Consider the following 24,048-nt stretch of genomic DNA (forward strand, 5'->3'; position numbering starts at 1 on the left):
TTTCCACAACTTAGTTTGGTATCACTCAGTGCAAGCATTACACTTAGTAAGGATGCCAACGACGCATGACCAAATTCCTGTTTTTATTCTGTACGACATTACATTTCCGATGCTCTACACAGAAGAGTCTCTGTATAGTAAATAATGAAAGAGAGCGAGCGAGAGATTTCAGACAGGAATCGCACATAGCACTCATGCCAAAACATGTCACTTAAAACTTATCAGTATATTACATTTCATCATTTCAACCTGTCAAGAATAGTTGTGTGATAATTTAAGCATGACATTTCCACAATACTCAACCAAACCGATCTACCCTTCATTTTTAGCCAAACCATTGCTCTAAAATGATTATAAGCTTATCGTTAAGTGTTTCCAAAGAGACCACATTTTAGTTTGGGGGCTTTTTTTCCTCACCCCATTCCCTTTAAAATCTCTGGCTTCTCTTTCTGGAGCTGGGTGCATGACATTTTGACACATCGCTCCCCTTTGAGCAGTCACACATAAAGCTGATGTAACTCTAGCCTAAGTATAGTCTGTCACTTTGCAGCCAGACCTGTTGTAAATTGTGCTTCCTGGCTTCAGGCCCTTATACCTGTGATTTGTGATGTGTGGTCAGGTCGAGCCATTAAGCATGTGAAGGAGAGCATCTTTACAGAAGAGGCTGGTGTGAGGAGGGGAATTCCCAAAGTCCTGGTGGTGCTCACAGATGGCCGCTCACAGGACGACGTTAATAAGATCTCCAAAGACCTACAGACGGAGGGTGAGGGACGCTACAGCGAACGCATTCATCACTAACACAGGGGGTTTATATTTTTATATTTTGCTCTGGTCGCATTGGAATTGAAAAAAACAACAACAAAATAAACAACTGAAACATTATAACAGCGCAGTTTCTCTAATGACATCGTGAAACTTTTTATTGTCATATTTATAGTACAGAGATATTTGTGTTTAGGTCCATAAAAATGGTTTATAATACATTTTACAGTTGTGTATTGCTATAAAACTAATAAATATGGGGCCTGAAAAACAGTACAGTGTACAGTAGTAAGCATAACTTATTATTAAATTCTGATGAAATCGACCTCAATAAGTTGTACTATGGAGTCATTAAAGTGTAAAATGTATGTTGCCATGTATATTGTCCCATATGCTGAGCCTACGTGTGGTTTTCTTTAGGTTACATCATCTTTGCCATTGGCTTTGCTGACGCGGATTACGGGGAGCTGGTGAACATTGCAAGCAAGCCCAGCGAGAAACATGTCTTCTTTGTAGACGATCTGGATGCAGTCAATAAAATCGAGGAGCAGCTCATAACATTTGTGTGTGAGGCAGCAACAGCCAGTAAGTCTTGTTGAGGAGGAATACTTGATTAAGAACCCCATATTGCAAGCTAATTGTTTACATAGTCTTCAAACATAGTCATTCTTGCTTATTGAAACAGTATGTGTTTATGTATGGTAACTCAAATCTTTTGTCTCTAGCTTGTCCGTCTTTGCTGATGAGTGGGAATACCTTGGCAGGTGAGTGAATGAAATTCCCATGTTTTGTGTAGGTAGGGTGGGCGGCTTAGTGGTTAGCACATTTACCTCACACCTGCAGGGTTTGGGGTTCGAATCCTGCCTCCACCCTATGTGCGCTCAGCTTGTGTGTTCTCCCCATTCTTCAAGGGTTTTCTCTGGATACTCTGGTTTCCTCCCCCAGTTCAAAGACATGTGCTGTAGACTGATTGGCATTTCCACATTGTTTGTAGTGTGTGTGTGATTGTGCCCTGCAAAGGGTTAGCAGGGCCCAAACAGGGTGTCCCCTACCTGTTTCCCTGGGATAGGCCCCAGGCTCCCCCTGACCCTGTGTAGGATAAGCGGTACAGAAGATGGATGGTTGTTTTTTTGTGTAATAATCATTCACATATTTGAATCAGTTACTCAATATTCAATTATATAATCATTCCAATCATAACTGAGACTGTTCGTTTTATTTTATCCGACATCCTACGGTGCCAAAACTAGAGCGTATAATAACTTAATCTGCGAGTATGTTTCCTTTTCCTGTGAGGCAAATTTTTTTTGCTCTCTAGCCAAAATACAGTGTCAGCACATGCTATCAGATTAATCAGAATTGCTTCTCTTTGCATCTGGCTTTTCTGAAACAAAAGTCTTCAGTCGTTCAGTGTTTTATGGGCTTTGTTCTAACATGGATTTCATTTACGGTATATTAACTTCTTATAAAGTCTCAGGAAGGATTTAATACTTTAGATTTCATTCTACGACTTTGAACGCATTATACTAAAGAAATGCAATTTGACAAAGAGAAGAAGGTGTTGTGGTCATGGATTCATTTATTGTGCTCTCAGCGTTTGGGAGTAAAATAATAATAATCATTGTCTAGCACAGTGTGAGCTGAGCCTTGAAAGATTTGATGACAACGTTATGTACTTTATATATTGTATTATCCCCCACATAATAAGATTAAACATGAATAAAAAATCAAACTGAGTAGATTCCTCTTTTCTTTTGTTTCATTTGTTTTCTTTCCGGTGCTCTGAGTTGAGGTGAGCTGTTCAGTTCAGCAGCGTTGCTCTGATGTGCTGCAGGTTTCCGTATGATGGAGATGTTTGGGCTGGTGGAGAAGGACTACAGTAATGTGCAGGGTGTTTCCATGGAGCCTGGAACTTTCAACAGTTTCCCTTGCTACAGGCTGCACAAGGATGCTCTGATCTCACAGCCAACCAAGTATGTACAAGAATTACTGGCATGTGGTTAAATGATTATATACAATAAACATTACACATTTTCCTCTCAAACAATAGGAAAAACTATTATCTTTGGTCTAACAAAAACATTTCTTCAAAGACCTCCTTTTTAAAAAATAATAATAATAATGTGGCCACATGGTTATCAATTCCCTGGAGTGATAGAAAGCAATGCTAGCAAGTTAATGAGGAAACCCAACTCATGCTATTACCCATGAAGCCCCAAATGGCTGTAAAAGCACTTAAAGTCCAGATCTGTACGAGGCAAGAAGAAGAAAGGGAATCCATGGCCTTTGGGAACATTCCTGAAGCCAAGCAGCAGCTGCCACCACCCTGACCCTATCTCCCTTGGCACAGCTGCCAGGTGGAGAAAACCCTAATGGAGACTCAGAGGCAGAGAGAACAGGAGCAGTAACTCATGCAGCCTTCAGCAACCGAGTCACACTGCAGGCGACAGGCCAGGTTCTGGGAAATTGGGCTTCAGCAACTCCTTATCATCATATGGTGGCTCATATAGAGCAAGCCAGATCTCACCTAGTTCAAATTCATTTCAGCACAATGGACATCTGGCCAGTGTTGAATGCATTCTTTATGTAATATTTTCCATGGGCAGCTCAATATGTTGCAGCCCACTGAGCATGCCAGTGACCAGCATCAGCCCTCTACACCTTCAGAACACCCAAGAACAGATGCTGGCTCTCAAATGACTAAAGTACTTGAGGAGCAGGTGGTTATGTTATTTGTCAAATTTTACCTCATACAGTCACTTTGCAACTTTGTTGATGGTCTCACCATGTGTGCTCATATGCACAAGAAGTATCCGGGTGATTCTCACCACCGCTGGCGGTTAGGTGGAGTGAAATATTTCCTGTTTCCTCAGAGTACAAATATAAGGTTGCATACATGTAAAATCCCTTTGTCATCCATTACCTTGGTGGGGAAAAAAACAAATCTCATATCAAAATGGGTTACCCATCATCTCAATAATATACAATCAGTATATTAGCAGATATTGTCAAAATCCGTATTAAAACTTAAAAATCGGATCAAACCTGACGGGAAAGATGTAGTGTTGGTAATATTTCCCTTCCTCGTTCAAATCAGTAGTGTTGTACCAGGCTAGCATCTATAGTGGCTGAGCAGTGCTGTGGCCTGAGAACAACCAAACGAGCCTTAAAATAAAATCACTTGCTCCTGAAAGCTCAGGGCTTCAGTGATGAGTTTGGTCCTGAGAGCTCAAACAGATCCCTCCTTGCATGCTAAGTGGTAACATTTAGATTAGGCTATGCTTTTCTGAGCTGTTATTATAGTGGAAAGCTTTAGTGCCTTTGAACAATCGAGCGTATTCTTCTTCGATAATGCTCACTCACCACAGAGCCACATCATAAGCATCATTCACAGCAATCACAGCTAGGCCAGTCTGTGATTAGAAGCTCAGTTAACGAGTGCTTCGTAGCAGACCACAGTTGGTACAGTTACAGAGCCAGTGGAAAACAGAGTTTATGTTTCAACAGAAAGTGCACACTGAATTCAGTGTTCAGATAAAATGCTTTTTTAATTGTCATTTGTGTTTTGGTGTTAGGTATCTGCACCCTGAGGGACTCCCTTCTGACTACACCGTGTCAGTGCTGTTCCGCATCCTGCCAGAAACTCCTCAGGAGGCCTTTGCATTGTGGGAAATTCTCAATAAAGCCAATGAACCCCTGGTGGGTCTCATCCTGGACAGTGAGTATTGTATTTGATGGCCTGCTGTTTGCATATCGGTCGCTAAAAAAGCGTCCTTAAACACCACACCAATAGCCCTTTCAATAGGCAACGGCCTGTTGTGGCAATGTAATAATATTCACCCTCAAAAGAGAAAGAATACAGTAATTGGATCATGTGAAACTGATTTACACTTTAAATCTCTTTGTACATTTACATTGACATTTTTGTTTTCAGATGGTGCGAAAACATTGATATTCTTTAACTATGACTACAAGGGCGATTTCCAGACAGTGACCTTTGAAGGACCTGACATCAGAAAAATCTTTTACGGCAGTTTTCACAAGGTCAGTTTCTTTCTTTCTTTTTTATACTATAGGGTATTGGCTACAACTTTAACAGGAAATCAGTGCAACCTTCCACTGCTCATCACTGGTGAGATTTTCATCATGGCCAAAGGAGTTCTGTAATATCTGAAGCTTCCTTGAAGCCCTTATTGATTGCAGTGCTACCGAGCATTCTTCTTTTTTTTTTCCGGACGAGTTATCTTCTTCACTTTCATCAGTCTCACTTATTGTATGTTCATACTAGTACTCACACCGAGTACTCAAATCTGTAGCCAAGATCAATTCTGGCAGAGGGGCTCAGTATCACGGGTTTGTTTTTACAAAGACCTAGCGAGTAGTTTTATAGGCCACTAGTGGAAACTCAAGAGATGATGTGTCCTGGGTTGATCCCGAGCTCGAGCTACTGTTTGTGAGTTTCTGTTCTTTCAAACATACCAAACGCTATCAGGTCGGGAAAAAAGCTCGAGCGCTGACGTCTTGTCTCGTGTTCATGAAGCGCAGCCTGTCACTATGACCTATTCTGCATATCTACTGTATTTGGAGCGACTGGATTGGATAATGTTTTCCGTGGCTCAGTGTGTAACCTGTTCTGTTTGTAATTCCTTTTACCTCCCGAGTGTATTCCGTCTCGACTTGCATGACAGCATCGCTATAACTCACTGTGTAGTATATTTGTTTATCCTCATCTTCACAGTATAAGTTTTGCTTATACTGTGCCCCAAAAGACAGACACTCATTAGAAATACAGGCTTCTGCAATAAATTACCCCATGTCCCATTTTTGATTCTGCTGCTTTACTTTCATGTATCTATAGATTATTGCGCTTCATGTGGCTTCTTTGTTCAGAAGTGTTAATAAGAAACACACTCTGGTCAAGTGTAACGCAGCAGCCCGAAGCTTCGAATTTATCTCGCAGCAGCTGAGACTGATTTCCACAAAGCAAAATTGTTCTTCTCACACAGCACTTGTGTCGTTCGATAGCGCCGAGTAAGGGTAAGACTTTTGTTTGTCTCCGATTTGTTTTGACAGCTTTTAAACAAATCCTCGGCTTGGAGGAGATCCCGGTCATGAGCAGAGGTCGGCGAATGAGGAGGCTTTGCTGCTCCCGATTGAAGGTTTTGGTGTGTGTGTGTAGTTTGGCTCGGCTGAACGGTTGCTGAGTTGGAGTTTGTTGTTTCTCACTCCACGCATTCTGCTCTCACACATTTGGTTTCCACACGGGAAAACAAGTGCTGACACAAGCGCTTGGATCATTTCTCTTCCCATGTCAGTGAACAAAAAACACATTCGGTTCATTGCGTTATGAATCTTTTCATCGTTTTCGTTTCAATTGTTTTTTTAATTTATTTATTAATTTTTTTATTCAGATGGGAAATAATGTGGTATTAGTAACCTTTTCTGGAGGCCGGTGTAAAACATGTCGTTTTGTTAAGAACAGAAGGCTACTGATGGCTTTTCTGAGATGCTAGCACTCTGAAGTATTTCAGACATAGCCAGCTCTGAATCACGCTCAAGAATCTGCCTCTGTGGGAACGCCTCGAAATGGACGAGAACACAAACAAACAAATGAAGCACTGCATCCTTATGAGGCAGAGGCAGGGATTTGAGCACAAGCAGGCGCATTAAGGATGAAGCGAGTGGTGTGAAATAGACCAATGCATCACACTGGCAACAGAATTACCCCAGGATTGATCAGAGGAGACGTGAGAGCCACAGGGGCTTGAGCTGAAAAAGGAGCTACTCTGACTTCTCACCCTCACCAGTGTGTGCATTAAAATCGCATGTCTCGCACTCGCACATGAAGCCCAGGTGAGACATGTGGTGTGCTGTGTCTAATTATTCTTGTATCTGACTGGCCGTCGGAGTAAATTTTCGCGAAGAAGAAGCAGTCCTTGGGCTTTCCTTTGTCGAGTTTTAACTTTCTTTTCTGTCTTCACAAGAAGTGTTTGAATTTTTTCTCACGCGCCGTATCACACCATTATTCACAGCAATTGACGTTACTGTGTGACAGCGCCATAATGAGCCGAATATGAGCCTGCATTCACCCACCTTTATTCACAGCAGTCTGACAACTATATCTTTTCTCTCTTTCTCTGTCCTACTCCCTCTCTCTCTCTCTCTCTCTCTCTCTCTTTTTGTCACTGCCTCCCTTGCACCCACTCTGCCACATGTACATCCATGCACTCATCCAAAAAATTGGAGAAAATTGGAGAAAATTGTGACTTAGACCTAAAATCCATTAGTATTTGACATTCTCTGGCTCAGTGGCCTCATGCATGCATGAACTTTAGTCAACAACAGATTATACTATTTCTTTACTGGTAGTCTGTTATTTTAGAATACAGTTATTATAGCACTTACTAGGTAATGGTCAAGGTTTAGCTGATTCAGCTCTATACTACTGCAGTTTTCTGTAGACTGACATAATCATATTGAATCATCTTAAATGACCTTAATACACATTTTAAATGCATGACTATATAATATAAATTCAAAACCACTAGCATAACAGTCTACGTTATATACTCTCTTGTCATTTAATAGCCTGTACACCCGCTCATTCATGCAATTATCCAATCAGCCCAGGAGAGCAGTGCATAAAATCATGCCGATACAGCTAAAGAGTTTCGAAAGTTAATGTTCACATCAAATATCAGAATGGGAAAAGGTGTGATCTCAGTGACTTGTGGTTCTTTGGTGCCAGACAGGCTGGTTTGAGTATTTCAGAAACCACTGATCTCCTGAGATTTTCACACACAACAGTCTTTAGAGTTTGTTTAGAGATTGTTACGAAAAACAAAAACAAAATCTTCCAAAGAGCAGCAGTTCTGCAAGTGAAAATGCCTTGGTGATGAGGGAGGTCTAAGAAGAATGGCTAGACTCGTTCGAGCAGAAAGGAAGGCTATGTTGACTCAAATAACCACGCTTTATAACCGAGCAGAAAAGCATCTCAGAATGGACGAACCATCAAAACTTGTGGTGGATGGGCTTCAACATCAAAAGACAACATCGGGTTCCACTCCTGTCAGCCACAAACTGGAATCTGAGGCTACAGTGGACTGAACAAACCAACTGAATAATTGAAGATTGGAAAAAGACCTGGCAATGTTTTTTTTCCCCCATCTTCAGCTAATTGGATAATTGCATAAACGAGCAGGTATACTGGTATTAAAGTAGCAGGCGAGTGTAGGTCTGAGATGAGACATGGCAGAAAGTGGAGCGGTGCAGAAAAAGATTACTTTTCCGATTTACTTTTCATTTCCTTTAGGTTTGTGCTTGACTTGTTGGTAATCCATAACCACAACTTCTTCACTCTGAAAAAGCAGACCCATAAACAAGAGATAAGCAATGTCCCCAATTACAGAGCTGTCCCCGATGTCCAATGTACCTCCTATATTTCACCATGACATATTGTGATTACATCAGATTGTCAGAAGGTGCTTAATACTGTTCCTTGTGTGAAGCATAAGAAAAATGTGTTTAAATTCATGTACAAAATTGCATGTAACTGATACATGCCTCTGTTTTTATTCAAACTCCAACCCATGCATGTGCAACTCCATGTCACTTCTGAATAGAATTGACTGTAGTTATATTTGAGGTCTGGATAACGACATTCGCAGTTTAAATCCTCAGCGCGTGTGCATAACAACCTCACAATACCTTTAGAGCTTAATTTACAAATACATTTAACTGAAGAATTCAGGCAAGTATTATACAAAATTGTGTTTTGCATAAACAGTTACAGTTATTGTCTGTGGTAATCAGATACTGGTCTATAGAGATTAGGCTGTAATGTCAGTGTGTTGTATGAAGAATGACATTCGTTGCTCTGTCACACAGCTCCATGTGGCAATCAGCAAGACGTCTGCGAAGGTAGTGATCGACTGTAAGATAGTGGGTGAGAAGCCCATCAGCGCTGCTGGGAACATCACCACAGATGGAATGGAGGTTCTGGGCCGAATGGTGCGCTCACGTGGCAGCAGGGACAACTCGGCATCGGTAAGACATGGACAAGAGCCATATCAGTCATCTGGGACAATGTGCTGGCTGATGTTTGAGGATTGCACATGGACTGGTTATTATGAGGAGCAGCCTTTGTGTTAAAAATACATTGAGATGGATTGTGTTTATTCCTGAAAGTGATAGAGCTTTCTAAGGAAATTCTCTTATTTTTCATATGAGAGGGAGTTAGAGGTGGCAATTTAAAGCATGAAATATGAGTTAATAATACAAGTGGAAAACATTGTGGGTTGCATTTTTCCATAACAAACTGTGTTGTGCGTGTGTGTGTGTGTGTGTGTGTGTTTGGACATTTACACTTGAGGTCATAAGTTTACAGACACATTGCAGAATCTGCAAAATGTTAATAATTAAAAAAAAGAGGGATCATAAAAATTGCATTTTGTTTTTATTTAGTTCTGCCCTGAATAAGATATTTCGCATAACAGATGTTTACATATAATCTAAAAGACACAATAATAACTGAATTTATACAAATGAACCAGTTCAAAAGTTTACGTACGCTTGATTCTTAATACTCTATGTTGTTTCCTGGATGATCAACAACTGTGCTTATGTTTTGTGAGAGTTATTCATGAGCAGTTAAACTGCCCACTGTTCTTCAGAAAAATCCTCCAGGTCCTACACATTCTTTGCTTTTCCAGCATCTTCTGCATATTTGACCCCTTTCCATCAGTGACTATATGATGTTGAGATCCATCTTTTCACACCGAGGATGGCTGAGGGACTCATACACAACTATTACATAAGGTACAAACATTCACTGATGCTCAATAATGAGGCAATACACTACCGGGGGTGTAAACTTTTGAACAGGATGATCGGTGTAAATTGTTATTATTTTGTCTTCTGGGAAATATGTAAATATCTTATGTAGCTTCTGAAGGGAAGTACTAAATGAAAATAATAAGATGTTTAAACAGAATAATAACTATTAGTGTGTTGCCTTCTTGAACAACAGTGAATGTTTGTATCTTTTGTAATAGTTGTGTACGAGTCCCACAGTGTGAAAAGATGGATCTCAACATCATATAGCCATATGTAAACATTGTGTTTGTGGACTATATGTAAACATCTGTTATGAGAAATAGCTTAATCAGGGCAAAACTAAACAAAAAAAAATCTAAATACAATGTTATGATCCCTTTTATTTTTTTTAAAGTAAACTTATGACCTCAACTGTAGGTATAATTGATGTTTTCAATAAAGGCAGGTTGGGGCTGATGAGAATAATTGTTGCTGTAATGACAGTATCTGTGAGGGGGGGAGGGGAGCTCTATAATTTGCCCTAAAATTACCGCCGGTAGTAACATAAACCTTGATCGTCATGACCTTCATTTTCAACAGACAGAAGCATGTAACATTGATGTGGCTTTAGGTTATGCTCATGGTTATTTTTTACAGAAAACTGTATTTGTTTTCATGAGTTATGAATATAATATGTGTCTTTGTATGCCCACAGTTTCAGCTTCAAATGTTTGATATTGTCTGCAGTACGTCATGGGCCAGTCGAGATAAATGCTGTGAGCTCCCAGGCCTGGTAAGAATCGAATTGCTCTGTCCTTCTGCTAGAGTAGAGCACTCAATCAGAGCTTCCGACCATCCACCTAACAAGAAAATGCTGTCTTTCCATTTCACTGAAAGCTTGAAGACAAACCAATCCAGCTGTCAAGTTAGCAACATAAACAATCTGTAAGCCAACTAATTGGCAGTAGCTAAATGATTATTTACAGTCTGGTTTACTGCAGGGGTGGCAACACTACTCCAAAAATGGTGGGGCAAGATTTTTGTCCGAGAGAAGAGGTCATTTATCTATAAAAACATACAGACCAACTATGTGTTTTGCTGTTAGTGCTGTATGAAGCCAGGGTTCTGATTATAATACAATGACAGGGCACAACACACCTTTTAATGAACGTCGAGTAGTTGAAAAAATGAGTTCACAAAGGTAGATAGCACTCATTCTAAATACGTTTTAAAAACCGAAGACGTGTTCACGTTCCGCGATAGGCTGTTTGTCTCTGTAGTTAATATCTGTTTCGCTAAACATTTTCCCAGCAAGCCTTCCTTACTTTATTTAAAGGATGTCATTTGAGGAACATTCCCATGGTGTAATCAATTTAGAAAACAAAATTTGTGCATGTGTCACTTAAAACACTGAAACATTAGCGATAGCGATTCAACGCACAATTATTACGCGCAAGTGAGCGCCAAAGCGTTCCCCTTTAGGAGAAATGTCCCTCCCACCGAGATGAACTGGAAGTTTTGATTTGTTTTTCAACCGAGTCAGACCTGTCTGTTATTGCCTGAAGTGCTGGGTGCTGGTAGTTTGAAAAGTGCCAGATGAAATGCCCTGTTGCTCCGGCGGCCCAGGTTTACTGAGAAGCTCTTGAGACTGAGAACACATACAGTATGAAAGCATGCACTAGGTCACCCACGAAGGTACTTATTATTATATCTTGACTCTTATAGATTTATTGTGTGGTTCATGTCAACCGCTGATTAAATTTCATCACATTTTGCAATAATTGATATAGATCCCAATGTTACTTTTTTTGATAATCTGATACAGGTTCTATGAACTGAGTTCAGGCCCTGTTCATTTTACACATGGCTTCACGGATAATCCAATTACGTAGGCTTGTATCAGACAAATAGAGCTGGTTGGCTATTGATCGATGGACAGAAAGAACAATATCCCTGTACTGCTTGTTTTGTGACTTAATGACTTGAGGGAATTGCATGCATACTGGTGATTCGACTTTAACAATTAAAGATATATTGAAACCTTAAAGAGGAAAGAAGAAAGCTATTTTGAGAGATTTCTTGTGTTTTTTTTGTTGTTGTAGAGAGTAGAGAAAGACTGTCCTGCTCTGCCTCATGCATGCACCTGCTCACAGGACAGTAAAGGACCACCAGGACCCACTGGACCTCCAGTAAGACTTTCTATCCTTTCTCCTGTGTCTTATGTATGGCTATGAGACATCGCCTGTTACATAACATTATCAACAATCACATTCCCAATACTCCTTTTTCAAATGCAGCATGTTACAAAAAAGAGAAGAACTACATATAAGTGTGATTGAGAAGTTGGGAAACAGATATAGACTGAGCTGCAGAAAAGCAAAGTCATTAGGTGAAGAAGAGTAAGTGAGATTTGGGTAACAAGCAGTAGATAGTCTGATTGCTTAATTTAGCCCACGGTACAGGAAGAACTCAGTACGGCAGGTTAAACAAATGAGCTCATTTGGAACGCAGTGCTGTGCACACATGCCTTTTGAAGGCCATGGAAAGACCACGCTGTAAACAATCCCTCGTGTTGAGAAAAGTCATTAGGTGGAGATCAATTGATCAAATCTGATTAGGTTGCATCTGTCCTGTTCATACTGAGAGATCAATATCAATCATTTCTATTAGACTATGTCAAAGCAGCTATACTGTAGCATTGGTGCAGATTACATTTGGGAGGCTTGTGTATTTCATCCCAACCTCTTAATATTAAAATTTTAATATGCCGTCTTGATATTAAGATTGCTGGCATGCAGACATGTCTTTAAGACATTTTTTTCTCAGTGGAGACATGCATAAGTTCCCTGTCAGCTTCCATGGCATTGAAAGCTAGGGCCTCTAGTACAGGAATCAAATTCACGCAAGCATTTGATTTGTAGCCTCGAGCCAAAGACACTGCCGTAGTGCCTTGGGGCTATGATTAAAGCAAACACTTGAAGAGGAAGCAAACGGGGTGAAATTACTGGCAGATGCCTACAGCAGTGAGGGCATGAACTTGTAAGTGGTGTAATCTATAGCCAGGGTGCTGAGCAGGGTGGGAGTTGACCTTTTGATGGCTGGGTGAGTTTACACTGCACCAGACACAGTTGCTGCTTTTACAACTCCTCTTTCGAGCAAGGCCACAGTGCAATTATAACTTGTCAAGTAGCAAACTACTCCTAAATTAAAATAGCTACAGTATAGCTGACTTTCCCTTTTGATAATGTAGCTAGATATTATATACAAGTTACTAAGAAAATCTGGTTGTTCTCTGGTAGTCTAGTGGCTAAGGATCCTGTGCTTATACCACCATGGCTTGAGTTTGATTCCCGGGCAGGGAACCAACCCAGCCACTGGGGGTTGCACAAGCCTCTCAGTGCAGGCCCCAAGCCTGGAATAAATGGGAGGGTTGCATCAGGAAGGACATCCAGTATTAAACCTGTGCCACATCAGATACAATGCTGTGAAATAGTATTTCCTGATTTCTTCTGATTTTGTGTATATCTCATACTAAATAGTTTTAGATCTTCAAACGAAACACACAATAAAAAAACAGTTTTTTTTTTGTTTTTTTTATTGAAGCGAAATGTGTTGGTTTACACCAGATGTAACGGGACCCCTGTCTCAAAAAAAGTTCCACTTTCGACTCATCAATCCACAGAACATTCTCCCAAAAGGTTTGAGTATCATCAAGGTGTGTTTTGGCAAAATTCAGATGAGTCTTAATGTTGTTCTGGATTAGCAGTGCTTTTCACCTCACTATTCTTCCATGGATGCAATTTCTGTGCAGTGTCTTTCTGATAGTGGAGTCATGAACAGTGACTTATTGATGCAAGAGAAGTCTGTAGGTCCTTTGAGGTTGTCCTTGGCTCTTTTGTGACTTCCTGGATGAGTAGTTGCTTTGCTCTTGGAGGAATATTGGAAGGTCGGACACTTCTGGGAAGGTTCACTACTGTGCTGAGTTTTTCCATTTGGAGATAATGGCTCTCACTGTGGTTCTTTGGAGTCCCAGAGCCTTTGAAATAGCTTTGTAATCCCAGACTGATTTATTTCAATCACCTTCTTCCTCATAATTTCTGGAATTTCTTTCAATTTAGGCATAGTGTGTTACTGCGTAAGACCTTTTAACCAACTTCATGCTGTTGAAAAAGTTCTATTTAAGTGTTGATTTGATTGAACAGGGTTTGCAGTAATCAGGCCTGGTTGTGTCTAGTCCAGCTGAACCCCATCATCAATACAGTTTCATAGATTTGGGGAATTAGTAACTACGGGGGCAAATACATTTTCACACAGGCCCAGTATTGGTATTGGATAACTTTTTTGCTTCAATAAATAACATTATATACACAAGATATACACAAGAGATGTGTATAAACACAAAAACAGAAGAAATCAGGATGGGGGCAAATAGTTTTTCACAGCACTGTGTATGTGGACAAATGATGCAGTTATTACAAGCAAGGGATCTGCAACCAAATATTAAGTGTCATTACATGAATTTTCTTCAAGACGTATCTGTTCCTATACTTTTGCTCACCTAAAAATTGGGCGGTCTGACACAAAAGGTTCCATGTTTTATGTTGTTTATGTAACACATCTAGATGTAAATACCAGGAAGTAAAAAGCTGAAATCATAAACTCTCGTCTCATATCCATTTTTTGATCTCAAGCCCAAATGTCTTCGTTGTATGGCACAAACAAATGAATTGGCCTTGCCGTTCCAGTAGTTCTGGAGGGGACCGTAACAATCTGGCGTAACACCAGCTTTTGAGAAAACGTTTGTAGATAGTGGATTTACTGTGCCAGCAGTCGTTTATTTATAATTGTATGTGTTTGTGTGTGTTTGTAACTTACAGGGTGGTCCTGGTATAAGAGGCTCAAGAGGTGACCGAGGGGAACCAGGCTCAGTGGTAAAATACACTTTTAAGTCAAACAGCATTTCATAATATCCAATATGAGGGGCCTCCCTTGAGCTTGACCCTGACTAACCTGCTTCAGTATCCAAAACAATAAGACTGATCGACATCTTGGAATTCATAAACTTGTGCTTGACAGCGTATGTCACTGTTGGTTTTGGAGCTTTCGTGTGTTTTTACACACTGGGTAAATTGGGTTTTGACTGAGAGCTCAGTTTGGATCCTGATCTGCCATTATTATTTAAAGTCTTGTTTAAGTTACAGGCTCCTGCTTTATTACTGCAACTCTCCTTCCCAGTCTGTTTCATACACTGGTACAAAGTCATGCAGAAGGTCCTCTGAGCCAGATAAAGTAGGTCTTGTGTAGATGTAATGTAATTTCTCTTGTATGGATAATGGGTAAAGCAATTTCCGAAAGCAGGGTAGAGTCAGTCGTAATGGCCCTATCTGAGCAGTATGTCACAGGGTAAACAGTGGTCGGCTTCTCTGTAGCTCATGAATATTGTATTTAATGATGTGGGATCAGGATAGTTTCATCAGGCAGGCTGATGCAGTGCTGACCAGAAACATCGATTACATTTATTCAATTCTGGCAGAAAATCTTTGTTTTCCCAATTAGATTACATTAAGGAAATCATTAAAGCATAACCTTTCTCTGTCTAATTATTAAAGGGACCTCAAGGGCCAACTGGTGAAATTGGACCTCCAGGACCTCAGGGGCCTCCTGGACCACAGGGGCCAAGTGGGCTCTCTATCCAGGGACCACCAGTAAGACTTTTACTGCATCTCCTTAGTGCATGTGCCTACATATGGGCAAGTATTTCCATCACACAAAAGTCACTTTTCCACTGCACGGTACGGCTCGACTCGACTTGGCTCGCTTTACTTTTCTGCGCTTGCTTTTCCACTGCGGTTTAGTGCCACCTCAACGTGGGTGCCATCTTCCACTCGCCTTCACGCAGGAATAATGTTGTATTATCGAAGCCCTGTACAAATACGCGGTCAGGCCGTATTCCAAACGCCTTTCCTGTTCACTGAACATGGACCCTATTAAGGATGTACAATAACGGTGTTCTAGACCCTACGTAGTGCTCGATATGACTAAGTTAGATTCAGCCACTTCGGGAGTGACTTTAATAAATGCCTGTTTGGAAATCAGTAACAAGCGAGATGTAAAAATCTAAGACAGAAACCTTTGTTGTAATTTTATCTGTAATGAGATAAATGATACATAATTTTTAATTAAAAGAATATTACCATACACAAAGTATGTATTAAATGACACACATTTATTCAGGCACAATACAGAACCACTCGTTAAGGAGATTTCCTTACTCCCTCCGTGCGTGGCTCACATTTAGTATCGGCTCGGCTCGCTCGAAACCTCAACCTAGGTGGTACTAAAAAAAGTACCAGGTACCAGGTACTATCCACAGTGGAAAACACCCCAAAAGCGAGCAGAGTCGATTTCAAATCGAGCTGTACCGTGCGGTGAAAAAGTGCCATAAGGGACTCTTCTGGTTAAAATATTCTGTTCACTTGCAAGAAACGTAAAATCTAAAACATGTCAAACGTGCTCTGGCTCAGAATCACACCTATATTTGAACTGTATTCTACATATTATATACACCAAGTATATGCTATATACTGCTGATCCTGCAGAGACATGCAGATTGAATTTTGTCAGAATGAATTTGCTGTTCAAATACTATAATATGTAATTATACATGAATATTTAATATGTGAAAGCAAAAAAAAAATCCACATTAAAATTAAGATATACATCTTAGTGTTACTGGTTAGCACGTTTGCCACACACCTTTATGGTTGGGGTTCGATTCCCGCTGGCACCCTGTGTGCACGGAGTTTGCATGATCTCACCGTGCTTCGGGGGTTTCCTCCGGGTACTCTGGTTTCCTCCCCCAGTCCAAAGACATGCGTCGTAGGCTGATTGCCTTTTCTAAATTGTCAGTAGTGTGTGAATGTATGTGTGTGTGTGTGATTGTGCCTTGCGATGGGTTGGCACCCCGTCCAGGGTGTCACCCCGCCACATGTCCCGAGTCCCCTGGGATAGGCTCCAAGATCCCCACGACTCTGTGTAGGATAAGCGGTACAGAAAATGGATGGATGGATGGATCTTAGTGTTACATTAAGAAACTACATGTTCTAAGTACTGTCTGGACGGAACACAATTTCCAGACATATGTCTGTTACGTAATGTTGCTAGAGCATGCCTGTAGCAATTATGATGGGAGTGTATGGGATAAGCAATGTCAGTATAAATCACAGAGATGGGAGTGTCTTTATGATATTTGCATGATCATCACACCAAAAGGTAATACAAATGGATTGTTTTGACCTGAAATAATAATAATAATAATAATAATAATAACAATAAAGCATGTTGTTGGGCTTGTTCATCACAAGTTTGTGCTTGAGCATTAGTAGGTCACATATATATATATATATATATATATATATATATATATATATATATATATATATATATATATATATATATATATACTCTGCATTTTAAACTTGGCCAGTACTTGGTTTTGGTTTGGTTTTGGTGGGGGATGATAGAAAAAAAGATGATAGAAATTGTCTCCACACTATAGAAACTGCACAAAACCTCTTTTACCATAGGATATAGCAGAAACTTTTCCTAAATGTCAATTCGGATTGGATATACAATATATTACCTGGGGTTGTTTTTAAAGGTCCATTTATAGTAGATAAAATACAGCGTAATTTTTCCATGTGAAAGAACGTGCATGCTGGATTACTGACATGATGGATTCGGGTGGGACTAAAATCCCAGCGAGACCAGCCTTACCACACCTCCCTATGTAAAATGAATCCAATCCAAATCAGGCTTTAGTTGCCTAGCTTAACTCGATGGAAACATTTTCTTTTTTTGGGACAAGTAATCGTTTAAATGAATGCACGTCACTTCTGGCATAGTTTGTTTTTAATATCATCAAATATAAATAATGTATCCTGATCGTGATAACTGAAAGCGCAAGAATTTCCAACAGGCAATCACAACTCAAATCTCAAATGGTGTTGTATTGGTCTTATAGTGCACTACCTACAGAAAGGTGACAAATTAAAGCATATTAAGCACACAAATTAAAGTAAACCATTGTCTCTGTTATGCCATGAGAGACGTTTTGCTGGTATGGTTTAGGTCTACATGCCTCCTTAAAGAGAACCATCATGGCAAATCAATACAAAGTTATACTGTATGATCACTTTTATCCTATGATAAAACATTTCTATCCTGATGATAGTGGTCTCTTCCAGGATTGACAATGCCCCAATTCACTGAATGATTTGCTGAGTATGAAAATAAGATAAATGATATGTTGTGGCCTTTGCAGTCACCAGTAGGTCTGGGTGATATGACAAAAATATCATATCACGATACTTGAGGACATTTCTACCATACACGATGCCCCTCACGATATATAATTTAGCTAACAAACTGTCTGCAAAACAGTAGTAAAATAAACAAAAAAGCTTTCAACTGAGCTTGACGATACATTTCTTTAATGCCTGCAAAGACAAAGAAGATTAAGGGTTTTTTTTTGCGTTTTTTTTAAATGACCTCAAATCAACGGCATCCTTTCAGTACCATTTCATTTGTAATGATTAAAAATGTAAATAAAAAAATAAAAAATCACCATACCAACGATATTATAGAAAAGTGTATCGCATGATCATTTATCAGTATATGGATATTATATGGATAATATCGCCCCGCCCCAGTCACCAGATCTCAGCCCAATTAAAATAGAGAATTTGGACAGACATGTTGGACAGTGCTGTCCACCACCATCATTAAAACACCAACTGAGAGAAGAATGGTGTTCAGAGTCATGTAGAATTTATGCCAAGACATTTCGAGGTTGCTCAACAACTTACTAAGATGCTTAATGTGTTTTTTTCCCCTTCGATTTGTCACCTGCCTGTAGGTTCTACAAAGCCATTATGCCATACCCTATATTGTGAGCGTAAAGGAAGCCATTTATGAATAATTTCTGTATGAAAATGAACAGAAGTTGGGGAATGTCGAATTTATCACTGATAAAATATTGCTGTGGATATTCTGTTTCGAATGCAATTATGATATTGCCTCAGCATAATTTTATTTGCGTAGGGAAATAACACAATTTTCACCTTGCGTGGATTATGCGATTTTAACTCAGAGCTGCTGCTAATGCTTGTTCTGTCTGTGGCAGTATAAAATTCTAATCTAATTATTATTCGAATGCATTTGAATACTAAATATTTACCTCATTTAATGCATTTTTATTCGGATTTTAGATCTCCAGTGTGTTCATTATTGTAATGCCAAACACTTTCACAACATTATTACATACATCACATATTCCTTTAACTTTAAGGTACTGATTTGTGCTCTGGAACCTGCACAAGAGATGGATTCCTGATTCCTTTATGTCTCTTATTTTAGGGATCTGCAGGAGAAAAAGGAGAGAAAGGTGACTCGGGTCTGCCAGGTCCTCAGGTAAGAGCAAAAGCAGCCAGAGTTTTGTCTGTCTAATGAGCATGCACAATGACAGGCAGTCTTATTGCTAGCGCCCTGTCTCCCATTAGCCAGGCATCTCCCTCCTCTCAGATAGAACCGCGTTATTGAGCAAATTAGAGATATTGTGTATGTGTGCCTGCGCTTTGAGGTATGCTGATAAGTTTGGCTCAGTTATTCATAGCACACATAAATGCATACACACGCCCACCCTTCTGTAGCAGAAATCCTAATGGAATCACTCACATGAGAAAATCATTACCTGCTAGTGCTGTTATTAATTACTGAAGCCTCCTGCTGCCTGCTGGGAGTCGTACTCAGACAGCATAGAGAGGCTGATAAGAGCTGCTGAGCAGGTTGAAAGGAAATAGTCCACTGTGAAATATTCACCTGTGCTCTTTAGCCTTCTGGCTGGTAAGGTTGCTGATGAGTGTTATGATAACTGTTGTTGTATGTGATATTTCGTTTTTGATGAATGGTCCTGCACATGTGCTGCAGTTATATTTGTCCCCGATGGAATTATTACCATCACTATCATTTATCAGAGTAATACAGTTGCAATCAAAATTATTCAACCATCATTGCAAATCAGGTTTATTGTCAAAATGTACAGACTTTCAGCTGTTTGTAATGAACAAATCAAACAAAATCAATTGAAATAGTTCAACACAATGAATGCTTCAATGGTTTCCACAAATTCAACTGAAAATGCTACTTATAATGACTTCTCCAGTTTAAAAATTATTCAGCTCCTTCATGGCAAGCATCTTTAGTACTTAGTAGAGCACGCTTTTGTTGTTACGACCTGCTGCAGCGAGATGCATAGCCAGACACCAGCTTCTGGCAGTGTTCCTGAGGAATCTTAGCCCATTCATCATGAGCAATTGCCTCCAGTTCAGTAATATTCTTGGGTTTACGTCTTCTTCAAATTCCACCAGAGATTTTCTATGGGGTTCAAGTCAGGTGACTGTGATGGCTCTGTAGAATCTTCCAGGACTTCTTCTGCAACCAAGCCTTGGTGGAATTTGAGGTATGCTTGGGATCATTGTCCTGTTGGAAGGTCCAATGACGCCCAAGCTTCAGGTTCCTCACAGACGGCGTGACGTTTTCTCCTAGGATTTCTTGATACTTCAGTGAAGCCATCTTGCCTTCCACACGCTGCAGGTTTCCAGTGCCAGAGGATGCAAAGCAGCCCCAGAGCAACACCGAGCCACCACCATGCTTGACTGTGGACAGAGTGTTCTTTCTTCATTCTTCTTCCTCCAGACATACCGCTGATCCATCGTGCAGAAAAGTTCCAGTTTTGTTTCATCGCTCCACAGAACAGAATCCCAAAACTTCTGTGGCTTATTTATATGATTTTGAGCTGAATTTTCTTGTGCTTGTGGGTCAGTAATGGTGTACGTCTTGGAGTTCTGGCATGAAAACCTTCTGCGTTTAGTACGCGTCTTACTGTGCTCACTGAAACCTCAGTGTCTGTTGGCACCAAGTCTTGCTGCAGGTCTTTTGCAGTCACTCGAGGGTTTTTCACAACCTGCCTTCTCAGAAATCTGCTTGCAGACGTTGATAGCTTCCCTTTTCTGCCCCGTCCAGGTATTTCATTAATTTTCTGCCCCTAGCCAGTTCAGGTATTTCATGTGTTCCAGCTCAAGCACACCTGGTGCAGCTAATGAAGCACTTGATTAGTTGCATCAAGTGTGCTTAAGACAACATCTGTTTTGCATATTTATGCTGTTGTGAGGGATTCTATTCAGGGGGTTGAATAATTTTGAAACTGGAGAAATCATTATAAGTTGCATTTTCAGTTGAATTTGTGGAAACCACTTGAAGCATTCGTTGTGTTGAATTATTTCAGTTGCTTTTGTTTCATTTGTTCATTGCAAACAGTTGAACGTCTGTAAATTTTCACAATGAACCTGATTAGTAATGGAGGTTGAATAATTTTGATTGCAACTGTATACTGCGCCATCCACTTTGTGGTGTCAGGAGTTTGTTTTTCCTGTGCGTACAAGTTCGCAACAAAATAATCTTAGCTGCATGAGATTCTTCCATTTCCAAGATTAAAGATCAAGCTTTTTTTATTTTTTATTTTTTTTATTTAAATTTTGAGAATCACACCCTAATGGCTTCAGAGCCATTAAAAAAAAAAAGAAAGAAGTTTGATGGGAATCCAATGACAACTGCTGCAAAATCTCCAGGGTTTCACCAGAGAGGGAAGAAAACATTACTGCTCTTTGACCAGCTGCCAATACACACACAGCTTCCTTGGCTGTGAAAAATATCTCCAGCTTAGGCTTGTTTTCTTGATTTGGGTCTCAGTGCTTAATGACAGTCATTGGCATTTAAAAAAACAAACCTTTTTTCCCCCTTAAAGTATGTTGACTCTGTGTGTAAGGCATGTTGGCATAGAGTTTGCTACTGAAATTTGACATTAAATCTGTGTGAAATGCTGTAGAAGTGAGACATCTCATTGATGGACAGGAAGAATGTAGCCTGTCAGATTCTGAAAACTGCAAGCTGAACCCTTGTGAATTATATTCATAGGCTGTTAGGGAAGTTCTTAGGCTTCTGGAGCTCCCCCCCCCTCCCCCCAACCCCCACATCTACTCTTCTGTCTGTCTTGCTGTCTGTCTGAATAAAAGTGTTAGGAGTGGTCACTGATATAGTCTCTCCTGGAAAAAGTGCCGGGAAATTATGCTTAATGTGTCAAAATTGTTTAAAGCTCAATTAAAGGTGGAAGGAGCCAGGAAAAAACATGTTCTCAAATGAAGTGAAACAGCTGCTTGAAACTGAGTCAAGTATTAAAACATAAAATGGAAATGTTTCCAACTGTTGAAATTAAGCAGTGTTGTAAATGTCATATCATTCTGTATTACAACTACGCTGTTGCTTAATATTTTTCGAATGATGTCTGAAAAAACATCATTTGATCTCGGTAAGTTTGTTTGTCTTAGGCACGACTTACACGACAAAGTTTTGCGAACGAATGAATTATAGCCTGTTAATAACCAATACTTTTACATTTTACATGTATTCATTTAGCAGAGGCTTTTATCCAAAGTGACTTACAAATGAGGAAATACAAACAAAGTAGAGAACAGTACAAGAAGTGCTACCATACAAGATTTTTAATCGCGTTCTCGAGAAGCAAAGTGTATGGAGTAGAGGTGTAAGAGCCAGTGTAAGTGTTTTTTTTGGTTTTTTTTTGAGTGGGGACAAGATAGGGGTTAGTTAGGTGTTCACGGAATAGATGGGTCTTTAGCTGTTTGTTGAAGATAGCGACAGATTCCGCAGTCCGGATTGAGGTTGGAAGTTCATTCCACCACTGAGGAACAGTCAGTTTGAAGGTTCTGGAAAGGGACCTCGTGCGTCGCTGAGTAGGCACTACCATTCATCGGTCGTTAACTGATCGCAGATTGCAGGAGGGAACATAAATCTCAAGGAGAGTGTTGAGGTAGGGGGGTACTGTTCCAGACAAGGTCTTGTACATGAGCATCAAGGCTTTGAATTTGATGCGGGTGGCTACAGGAAGCCATTGGAGGGAGACGAAGAGGGGTGTGACATGGGTCCTGGTTGATAGGCTGGTTGAAAACAATGCATTCTGAATATTTACTATTAGCTAGAATATGACTTGCTCCCTAGGCAGTTATGTTCGTTAGTTCTTATTGCAATTTTGAAATACCCCAAAATAATACTTAAGTACAGTAACGAAGTAGGGTTACTCAAGTATCTTCCGCCCCTGTACCAGACATGTGCATTTAGATAAGAGATCAACCTTGCTCATATTACTGATTAATCTGTAGTTTATTATTTATTGCAGTTAATTATAGGTATATTTTCGATGCAAATGCTCACATTTTGGGATATCTTTCTTCCATTGTGTCTCTGGCTTTCAGTCTGTTTTTTGTCTTGCAGGCAGTAATAGAAGCAAGCTGACAGGGCATCTCGAGAGCAGAGCACCACAGTTCCTCACTTGGAACGAATCGAACTATGCAGATTGCATGTGTGACATCCTCACTTTTATTATTAGGCTTTCAGCTGGGAAAATGAGCGCATATATCATTTAAGTTCTGAAGCGAGCTAGAGGAGGACACTGAGAGTGAAGACAGTCACTCCAGGCTGCTGTGTGAAAGCTGGAGCTCAACTGCCCATATAGCACACATACGTTTGCACGATGTGCGCAATTTAGCCTCTCAACAACATCACAATGACCTAACTGCTAATTTGATCTTTTTTAAACGTCAGTGTTGTGAGACAGTATGTCCTCTTGGTGGTGATTGATTTAATCTCCAGACTCTCACCGTGTAACGAGCTGATTCAGCTCACACAACTTTTCTACTGTGATTAATGACATGACCTACTTTTTTGGGGTGTTGTTTATTCGGTAACACAGTCAGCACCTTAACGAGTACTCGAACTTGTCTAAGAAAGCTAGGAAATGCAGAATATTAAGAACATCCATAGGCAGTAATCCAAAACGACATTCTGCCATCGTCTTTCCAATTACCTAACAAGGGTTATTGAGATGCAGATTATGCATGTTATGCTGATCTTGGCTAGAAGTGTGTGTGTGTGTGTGCAAGTGTACCATCCATCTAAGGTAGCCAGTCCATTCAGCCCATCAGAAAAGGTTACCATTAACCGTCAAAAACTGTTATTACTAAGAATATAGTTTTTACTTTTTTATTTTATTTTATTTTTTTGTCAGGGTGTACCAGGAGCCAGTGGAGGACCTGGCAGAGACGGCCGACCGGGACAGAGGGTAAGGATGATCATTATATGCAGCTAAAAGATTTGTATGTATTAGAACCCTACATGTTGAAAGGGTAAATGATATGTTATGTGTCTGTGGTTTATCTTGGTTATAGTTGTTCAAATCTCATTTTGTGACCTTTTTCTTTATTTAACTAGCATAGATCCAGCTGCCAATCATATTAACATTTATTTACAGATCTAAAATTTCAAAGCTTCGTATTGAGAAGC

At 40.0% G+C, this 24,048-nt stretch overlaps 1 protein-coding gene across 2 annotated transcripts in view; it reads left to right on the forward strand.

Moving 5' to 3' along the window:
- col14a1a (collagen, type XIV, alpha 1a) overlaps positions 1-24,048 on the forward strand; it is a 112,680-nt gene that overhangs the window by 71,725 nt on the left and 16,907 nt on the right. For both annotated transcript variants that reach the window (XM_053626898.1, XM_053626907.1), the window contains 13 exons: positions 620-763; positions 1,183-1,347; positions 1,488-1,526; positions 2,597-2,735; positions 4,338-4,480; positions 4,697-4,806; positions 8,650-8,808; positions 10,292-10,369; positions 11,679-11,765; positions 14,454-14,507; positions 15,186-15,281; positions 18,994-19,047; positions 23,774-23,827. In XM_053626898.1, the coding sequence (XP_053482873.1) occupies positions 620-763; positions 1,183-1,347; positions 1,488-1,526; positions 2,597-2,735; positions 4,338-4,480; positions 4,697-4,806; positions 8,650-8,808; positions 10,292-10,369; positions 11,679-11,765; positions 14,454-14,507; positions 15,186-15,281; positions 18,994-19,047; positions 23,774-23,827 (1,322 nt within the window). The remainder of the gene's footprint in view (positions 1-619; positions 764-1,182; positions 1,348-1,487; positions 1,527-2,596; positions 2,736-4,337; positions 4,481-4,696; positions 4,807-8,649; positions 8,809-10,291; positions 10,370-11,678; positions 11,766-14,453; positions 14,508-15,185; positions 15,282-18,993; positions 19,048-23,773; positions 23,828-24,048) is intronic.

The sequence above is a fragment of the Ictalurus furcatus genome, chromosome 1 (assembly GCF_023375685.1).
Source record: "Ictalurus furcatus strain D&B chromosome 1, Billie_1.0, whole genome shotgun sequence".
NCBI lineage: Eukaryota > Metazoa > Chordata > Actinopteri > Siluriformes > Ictaluridae > Ictalurus > Ictalurus furcatus.